Genomic DNA, 9,559 nt, shown 5'->3' with positions numbered 1-9,559 from the left:
GTGTGTGTGTGTGTGTGTGTGTAAGGGGCAAGGAGTTGGCAGCTGGGGGCTTCCCAGAGAGTCTTAGTTATTTATTGGGCAGCCTGGGGATGACATTCCCCTGGATATAACATTCCCCTGGGGATGACAGCTTGTAGCAAAAGATCCCAGTTTCAGAAACAATCCCAGCTTACCGAAGCCTCTGTTTTTTTTTGGTCTGTTTGTTTTCTGTTGCCGCTTCCACAGTTACAATGAAGCACATCAATTTGTCCTTTGCCGCCTGTGGATTCCTGGGCATCTACCACTTGGGGGCAGCGTCTGCCCTTTGCAAGCACGGCAGCAAGCTGCTGAAGGACATGAAGGCCTTCGCGGGCGCCTCTGCGGGCTCCTTGGCGTTCACGGTCCTGCTGACAGCACCGCAGAAATTAGAGGTAATTCAGTAGAAACGAAGGCTGCTCCTGGCCTGGACATTCAGAAGGGAGGACAGAAACCTCCTCTTGCAGGAAAACAGGCCAGCAAACTCCCCCTCCCTCCCCCCATCCCCCAGGCTGAGCATCAGTCTCAGCCTCAGAGTGTTTGAATTACATGGCAGAAGCTCTGGATTCAGTTCCTGCCCACAGCCCCACAACCACACACACACACACACACACACACACAGAAACACAATGATACACATAGGCACACAGACATAGATGTACGCACAGACACACACAGAAGTGCACAGAGATACAGACGCACATAGAAATACACAGAGACATATACACAGACTCGCACACAGACACATATGTAGAAATACACAATCACACACTAATATAGAGACACACATATGTACACACAGAGACAGACACAGCATATAGAAATGCACAGACACACACAAATACTTAGAAATACACAGAGACACAGACACACAGATTCACACAGACACATAGGAATACACTGACACACACAGACACAGAAATCGTTCCCATCCCTTTTCAGGGTGGCGAGGGCTTCAGGATGAGAGAGGAAGCAGCAGAAAAAAGTGCTAGATTAGACGTGAGATGTTTCCTGTTTTCCCCACGTCTGTGCCAGCCGGGGCCGGGATGGTTTCAGAACCCAGGGGGTGAGGGGTGGAGACTGAGGGTCGGAGAAGCCTGCTTGCCCAGGCCCAGAGCAGGTGGCAGAGTCGGAAGTTGGGGTACAGCCAGATGGGGCAGGGGGAGGGTGCAGGGTGCAGGTGCTTTTCACAGAGAACGCGACTCTGCGTCCAGAACCCCACGCATCCGTCTGGACACCCCCCGCCCCGCAGGCAGTGACTCTTCATGATCTCTCAGGAATGTAAAGCGTTCATCTACACGTTTGCTGAAGAAATCCGCGGGCAGTCCCTCGGGGCCGTGAAGCCCAGCTACGACTTCGTGGCCCAACTCAGGTCAGTGGCCCCCACGGCCAGCCCTGCTCCGCCCCTCCCAGCCCACTTTCTGCCAGGGCCCTGCCTGGGCCGCCTGCGGGCCTGCGGGCATGCGGGGGGCTCACGCAGCACCCGTTTGTGCCCTGCAGGTGTGGGATGGAGTCCATCCTCCCCGCCAAAGCCCACCAGCTGGCCCACCGCCGACTGCACTTGTCCATCACCAACACCAGGACCAGGCAAAACTACTTGGTGTCCAGCTTCAGCTCCCAGGAGGACCTCATCAAGGTCGGCGGTGCCCGCACTGACTCCTGACGCCTCTGCCCAGCGCTCGGCCACCCTCCCTGTGCCCCGGCCTCACCCGGGTCATGTTGGCTCACTGTCCCCACGTGCGTGGGACACACCGTCCTGCTATAGCTCACTGTCCCCACGTGTGTGGTCTACACTAACCTGCTATAGCTCACTGTGCCCGCATGTGTGTATACGCCGTCCTGCTATAGCTTACTGTCCCCATGTGTGTGTATACACCATCCTGCGATAGCTCACTGTCCCCGTGTGCATAGTACACACAGTTCATGCACACACGGAGACATGCAGGCAAGGGCACGCATGGAGAGTTTGTCTGGGAAGAGCCGTGGGGAACGGGCTGAGATGAGTGGGGGCAGCAGACGCTTGGATGTGGCCTCGGGTGTCACCTACAGCTGCTCCTGTGCTCGAAGGCTGTGACCGCAGCTGCCCAAGGAAACGGACGCCCAGGAGAAATGAGTCCGTGACTTCCTAGGTTCCAGCATCACTCAGCACCCCTCAGGCCCAGGCTCCTTCTACTCTGGCGTCCCACCTTAGAGAAACACGTTTCCCCATCCTCTTCTTACCATCAGCTGTGGACTGGCAAACTGCAAAGGGAAAACCTGCCCAGCCATGCCAGATTCGTCCCTGCAGAGCAAAACTCAGAACGGAGGATGAGCCCCCGGAGGGACAGTCAGTGCGGCTCATCTGAGCTCAGGGCCAGTCGCTGAATTTCCTGGGTTTCCGGGGACGTCCATGGGTGGCTGGGAGCACGTCCAGCTGCTGGAGTGGCCTGCACAGTCTCTCCCCCCCCCCCCGCCCCGGGCAGAGCTCTCGGCCACCACACCCCGCATTTCCTGGCCCCCCACCAGAAGCTCTTTGCTGCACCTGTGGCTCATTGGGCGAGCGAAGGGGAACACACAGCCAGTGTGCATCAGCCACGGCCGTCTCGGGACCCCAGGGAGATGTTCCAAGGTGCTGCCAACTTGGCCCATGAGGTACCAGGGGCTCCAGATCTGCCAGTCCGCATAATATGAACAGGGCCCGGAGTGATGGTCCAGCGGGGTGGGCCTGTGCCTTGCACGAGGCACCCGGGTTCTATTCCCAGGGCCCCATAGCGTATGTCAAGTCCACCGGGAGTCACTCGAGCACCTCTTCGGGCAGGTGACATTGCAGTGCTCGCTTTTAGTCCAGTTCCTTTTGCCTCCGTCATGTGGCACGCCACCCTCCTGCTGCCAAATGCCAGCTCCCGCTGGCTGGCCTGAGGTCAGAGAGCGAGGGCATGTGCGGGCCCCGAGGCTCACCCGCCATCTCTTCTCTGCCCACCCAGGTGCTGCTGGCTAGCAGCTTTGTGCCCATCTACACTGGGCTGACACTGGTTAAGTACAAAGGGCAGGCAGGTGCTTCCCTGGCAAGGACTGGGAGGTCCCGACAGTGCTTGGCCTTGGAAAGTCATGCACAATAAGTATTTGCATGAGAAGTCAGCTAGCGGTATGCGGTTTCCTCCAGGAATAGTGTGGTTTTTGTTTGATCACTTGATCACTTGACTTCCCGTTAATCGTTGATTTGCTCGAGCGGGCGCCAGTAACGTCTCCATTTGTCCCTATCGTGTGCTAGTGTAGCCCAATGGTGTCTGTGAAGAGCCTCAAACCGATCGTTCAGGATCTTGATGAAGAAGTCTGACCAACTGGTAGGTGGGCGGCCACGCGGTCTTTTGACGTCCCGTGGAATCCAGTCAGTAATGGCTCTAGTCCAGTGGTCATCTCCAAATCTCATTACGTGTCCAGCCCATCTGATTTTTGATACCTTGGCAAACGAGAGAGCGTCCCTGATTCTTGATCTTCGATGGAGGGCGGAACTCTGGATTCTTTCCCTCATTTGAGTGAAACGTGAAATTCCAAGCATAGCTCTTTCAATTCCTCTTTGGGAGACTGGAATAGTGTTCTCATCCTGTTTGCGTAGGGCCCAGGTCTCTGAGGCGTATGTTAATGCAGGAAGAACAGTGGAATCAAAGAGATGTGCCCAGAGCCGGAGGTTCTTTGTCCTCTTAGCTATTTCTTCGATGCTTTTGAAGGCGTTCCAAGCAGCTCTCTTCTTCCTGCACAACTCAGGTGCCAGGTCATTTGGCATGTTGACTTCTTCACCTAGGTACACATAACTGTTGCATTCAGAGATTGTTGTTCCATTGAGAGTGAATGAAGCATCACGAACTTGACCATAAGCATTGATTCATTCAAATGCCTAACAACCCGAATCGGACGTTTACACTTGAATAGATGTGGCTCACTGCTGGCAGTTTCTATCTTTGTTATTTACTCACCAACATCCAATTATGATGAAGGAGAAAATGAGAAGTTCTACATGGAATTGGAGAAGTTCTATAAAGAAGACCACACCTTCTATAAGATCATTGTTGGTGATTTTATTGCCAAGATAGGACTGAGAAGATCAGCCGAAGAACTCCACATCGGGACCCATGGCCTAGAATGGAACGAACAGGGTGAGAGACTGTCTGAGTTCATCATGTCGACCAAGACCATCCATGGTAACTCACAGTTCCAGAAGGTCGAATCTAAACGTTGGACATGGGAGTTTCCCGTTGGATGGTTCCACAACGAAATAGACCACATTATATTCAATCAATGGTTTTCCCTGACTGATGTTGCTGTTGTCCCAAAATTCCAAACAGGATTGGACCACCGTCTCCTTCATGCAAAATTCTACTTTACAGAGTGGGGAGAAAGGGCTGCAAAGTTTAAGAAGAGAACTCCCAGAACGACCACCAACTAGAAGCTCTTTGGCACTAATGCTGCAACATGGGAGGATGACATTGTTGACAACATTGACGAGGAATACGATCAACTGGTTCAGCACCTCCATGATTGTGCGAGGAACGCCAAAAGAGAGATTGTCACAAAAAGACGACTGGCTTCAAAAACTCTTGAGCTTATTCGCCAACGTGGTTTGGCGCATGCCTCAGGCAACCGCAAGCAAACGTCCGAGTTCGCAAAGCAGTGCAGAAATGCGATCAAGGAAGACCTCAAACAGAGAAGAGCAGAAGTACTGGTAGATGCGGCAGAAGCCGGGAAAAGCATTCGTAATGCCTGCCTGTCCTTCGCCAATTACAAGACCAAGATGACTACCCTACGACGTCCTGATGAATCTATCACATCTTCCAGAAGGGCAATGGAGAAGATTATCCATGACTTCTACTCAGATCTCTTCGATAGCCATGTCCACCTGCCCACATACCAAATTCCACAGGATGGATATGTCGTTCCCAATGTTCTCCCCTCCAAAATATGACACGCCATTTCATTGGTAAAGAAACGAACAGCACCTGGCCCAGACAAGGTCAGACCTGAACACCTGAAGAACCTGCCGTCAGTACTCATCAATATGCTGGCTCGGCTCTTCACACGCTACCTGTCTGAATGCAAGTTTCCATCCCAGTGGAAAACCAGAAGGACTGTACGCTCTCTCTTTCTCTCCTTCATCCTCCCCCTCTATCTCTCTGTCTCTCTATGTCTGTCTCTATCTATCTCTCCCTCTTTCTCTCTTCCCTCCCTCCCCTTCCTTAAAACCTCCCAATATCGTCTATTTTTTCGCTTGAATGTTGTATCCTTCTGGAATCCCTTAGAGCAGAGAAGCCTGGGGGAGCTTGAGGATTTACTTCCTTTGCTGTAGAGCTGTGGCTGGCTGAAGCCTGAGCCCGTGTCCCCCAAGAAATTGGGTGCTGGGAGTAACTCCCATGCAGCAGCCAACAAGGAGACGTAGGTGTAGTCAGTGTCTGCCTATCGGGGCTGGCAGGATGTAAGGTGAGTGCCATGCAGGGGCTCATCGCAGACGTCACCAGTTGGAGTCTTCCCAGCTGGTCCCAGGGTGGAAGAGGCTGATGGGGAGAAAGTGGCAGGTCCCCTTCTCAAGGCTTCCGTCTCTCTTCTCCAATGGACATAAGTCACCTGGGCACCCCACGGGCATCATAATCATGGGATTCTGCATCCAGTTGGGTGGACACTGGCCTGGAGAGTGTGCACTCTGGCCAGCTGATACTTCGGCCAACCTCAAAGCCCACAGGAAGTTGCTGGGCCACAAATAAAGGATCTTGCTGAGCAGAGAAGATTCCAGCAAACTTGAGCAACATTGCGCGAGATCAAAAGCTCCTGGCTCAGGTCCAGGAGCTCCGTGGAGCAAAGAGGCTTCCAGATATTCCAAAGTGGTTGTCTTGGCAACTGATAAACCCGAGAGGGGCCGGCATCTTTGCACAGAACCGCTGAGCTCACCATGGCCAGGCCATGGTGTTGACACATTCATTTCATTTCATTTCATTTCATCATCCTGTTATTCGTCGATTGCCTCGAGCAGGCCCCAGTAACGTCTCTTTCATCCTAGCCCTGAGATTATATTCAAGGCTATTTAGGAGAATGAGACCCATCATTGTTACTGGTATTTGGCATATTTGGTACGCCACGGGGAGTTTGCCAGACTCTGCCCTGTGGGCAGGCTACATTCGATAGCCTGCAAGTTTGTCCAAAGTAGGAATAAGACAATAAGATGTCATAAAAAAAAAAGTTCTGTTAAGATGCTCTGCCAGTACCTTCATGTGTGCAGAGAGTGGTCTCAGCATGGTGGTGGCTGGTCCTGGAGGTCTTCGGCTGCCGTAGCCCTGGTCGGGGCGGGGAGGAAAGCTCAACCCGCTCCCCTCCAAGGGACTCCGGGAAGGAACACCCAGGCGCGGGGGCAGAGACTGTTCTCGTCCGGGATCTGGATTTTATAGTCTCTGAGTCTTGGCCGCTGATGGGATTACACGGCGCCAGGGAGCCAGGTGGTGGGTGTGACCCCCGCCTACTGGAATTTGGAGGATCTGGGTGGAAGATGCTCGACTTCAATTCGAGTAGGCTTGGAGGTCTCGGCCCCGGAACCCGCGTGGCTTTGTCCCTCTGCCAGTACCTTCATGTGTGCGGAGAGTGGTCTCAGCATGGTGGTGGCTGGTCCTGGAGGTCTTCGGCTGCCATATCAACAGAAAAAACTCCAGAAGATTCAAAGCAGAAGGGGAGAAAACGGGTGAAGAGTTAAATGTTAATGCTGACATTGAAAAACAAAATCCCTGAAATAAAATTGCATTCCACGTTATTAACATGCCATGCACCATTAATCCTGTGGAATGCACAGGAAAACCTGCTTTCCCCCAACCCCTGCCCCCAGGTGAGAACTGACCTTGCATCCGTGGCAGCGAGTGAGCGTGCAGGAAAGACTTCATCTCTCTTGTGCTATGCTCAGTGGGCACTGCTGAGGTAAAGGGGCAGGAATACATGGTAAGAAATAATGACTCTTCAAGTGCAGTCTCCCCACCTTCTCCAGATGGAATCCCAGTGATCATGAGCTTCTACAAGCAAGGCTCCGGTATGTGGGTGTCAGGACTAACTCTCCAAACCACATGGCAGCACTGGAACCAGGCAATTTCATCCCGCCTTCCTGTCTGCTCCCGATGTCAGGAATCAGGCCCCCAACCTGCCTCCAGGAACCATCTTGCCGCACATAGTAGTGATGATCCCAGAGGAAATCACAGCACTGGAGATTTCTCCAGACCCAATACCAAGCTGACTTCACCGGGATGCCCCGGATGGAGCAGGTGCAGTCTCCCGCCTTCTCCAGGTGGAATCCCGGTGACTATGAGCACGCATACAAGCAATACTCTGGTATGCAGGTGTTGGGACTAATTCTCCAAACCGAATTGGAATAGCTCCCTACAGCGATGTCTCTGGAACCAACCGTTTATAATTTAGAATCTCAGAAGCACACAGCCACTTATGCAGCCACATGATCTTTCATGATACATAAAATGAGCAAGGGAAAATAAATGATCTAGGACACACCAATGACTCTCAGACCCAAGCAACTTGCTGCAGAGATGGCTCTGGACTTTGCTACTGCAGAGTGTTTTGCCGGGCCACTCTAGTTGGGGGCAGGTGCCGTCCCTCCACCTGTCCTCTAGGAACCCCGGCAGACACCATCTTCTAGAACACAGTGAAAACCTCCAGGTATGGGTGGCGGTGGCAGGAAACGCCAGGCCTCATGGGATCGGAGAGGAGTAGGTCCTTCTCCTTCTCCCCACACAGCCACCATCTACTTAAGCTCCCACACAGCCATGATCCAGAGACACACAAATGAATCTTGGACCTGAGCAACTTGCTGCAGCGATCCTCCAAAACCTAATTATTAAAACTTTGGAACTGCAAGAACAGCTGCACGGCATTATATTGTATCCATAGCAAGCAATACAAAACTCATTGTCTAGCATTATATTTTTGGAAAGAATGAGTGGTGCTGGAACTGGACGCAAATATCGAAGTTAACCAAAGTAGATAAAGACATTATTGGGCAAATTGTCTGCCACACAGGAAGCGGTAGGTGGTGAATGTGGGGGGGGGGGGGTTGTCGGGGAGATACCAGGGACTTTGGTGGTGGAAAACGTGCTCTATTTTTTTTTATATTAGAGAACCAGCAAGAGGTGCATTTGTAGACTTACAAACTTTCATGCTTGGGTTTCAGTTATACAATGATAAAGTACCCATCCCTTCACCAGTGCCCATTGTCCACTACCAATGATCCTAGTTGCCCTCCCATCTCAACCGCCCCGCCTTTGTGGCAGGGCATTCCCTTTTGCTCTTTCTTTCCTTTAGGTTTTTGTGGTTTGCAATAGAGGTATTGAATGGCCATCATGTTCAGTCTATAGTCTACTTTCAGCACGCATTTCGCATCCTGAGCGAATCCTCCAAACATCCTTTACTTGGTGTTCCCTTCTTTATCTGAGCTGCCTTTTCCCCCCAGCATGTGCTGCCAGCTTCCAAGCCACGGAGCAGACCTCCTGGTACTTATCTCAACTATTCTTGAGTATTCGTCTCCCATTCTGTGACTTTATATTCCCCAGATAAGTGCACACTTTCTATGTCTGTCCCTCTCTTTGTGGCTCTTTTCACTTAGCATGATACTTTCCATGTAGAACCACTTGTATGTAAATTTCATGACTTCATCTTTTCTAACAGTTAACCAGTATTCCATTGTGTAGATATGCCTAAGTTTCTTTAACCAGTCATCTGTTCTCAGGGACTCAGATTTTTTTTCCAAATTTTGGCTATTGTGAACAGTGCAGCAATGAACATACAAGTGCAGATGTCATTTCAACTGTACTTTTTTTCCTCTCTGGGATATATTCCCAGGAGTGGTACTGCTGGGTCAAATGGGAGCTCAATTTCTAATTTTTTGAGAAGCGTCCATATTGTTTTCCAAAAGGGCTGAACCAATTGACATTCCCACCAGCAGTGAAGGAGGGTCCCTTTCTCGCCACATCTGCACCAACTCCAGTGCTTTTGTTCTTTTGGATGTGGGCCAGTCTCTGTGGTGTGAGATGATATCAATCATACAATCATCAAACACCCATCCTTTCAAGAGTGCACATTGAAGCTAATGGTATCTTCAAAGATGACATGCCACTGGCCGAGCAAGTGAAAACAGAGATAGACAAATGGGACTATCTTGAAACTAAGAAGCTTCTGCACCTCAAAAGAAACAGTGACCAAAATACAAAAATGTGTGCTCTTGAAAAGATGGGTGTTTGATGATTGTATGATTGAAGCACAAACATGAAAGCTTTGTTACTATACCTCACGGCGAATCAATAAAGAAAAAAGAAGAGTTGGGGAAGAGGGCAGCTGGGTTAGAAAAAGAACCTCTATGACAAGGATAATTGGAGGAATCTCTCGGGATGGGAGATGTGTGCTGAAAGGGTTTGGTAAAGGACAAAACGTGATGTCTCTATTGCAAACCATAATGCACAAATGGGGGGGGGGTTGGAGACAGACATACAGACAGAGACAGAGACAGACAGAGAGACAGAGAAGAAGAGTGCCT

General features: G+C 51.1%; 1 protein-coding gene across 1 annotated transcript in view; it reads left to right on the top strand.

The window, feature by feature from the left end:
- Positions 1-230: 230 nt before the first annotated feature.
- LOC130015900 (patatin-like phospholipase domain-containing protein 4) overlaps positions 231-9,559 on the top strand; it is a 45,453-nt gene continuing 36,124 nt past the window's right edge. The window contains exons 1-4 of the mRNA XM_056106645.1: positions 231-410; positions 1,293-1,387; positions 1,516-1,651; positions 2,979-3,044. Coding sequence (XP_055962620.1) covers positions 231-410; positions 1,293-1,387; positions 1,516-1,651; positions 2,979-3,044 — 477 coding nt within the window. The remainder of the gene's footprint in view (positions 411-1,292; positions 1,388-1,515; positions 1,652-2,978; positions 3,045-9,559) is intronic.

The sequence above is a fragment of the Sorex fumeus genome, unplaced genomic scaffold (assembly GCF_029834395.1).
Source record: "Sorex fumeus unplaced genomic scaffold, SorFum_2.1 ptg000137l, whole genome shotgun sequence".
Classification (NCBI taxonomy): domain Eukaryota; kingdom Metazoa; phylum Chordata; class Mammalia; order Eulipotyphla; family Soricidae; genus Sorex; species Sorex fumeus.
This window is presented reverse-complemented; position numbering and strand designations above follow the sequence as displayed.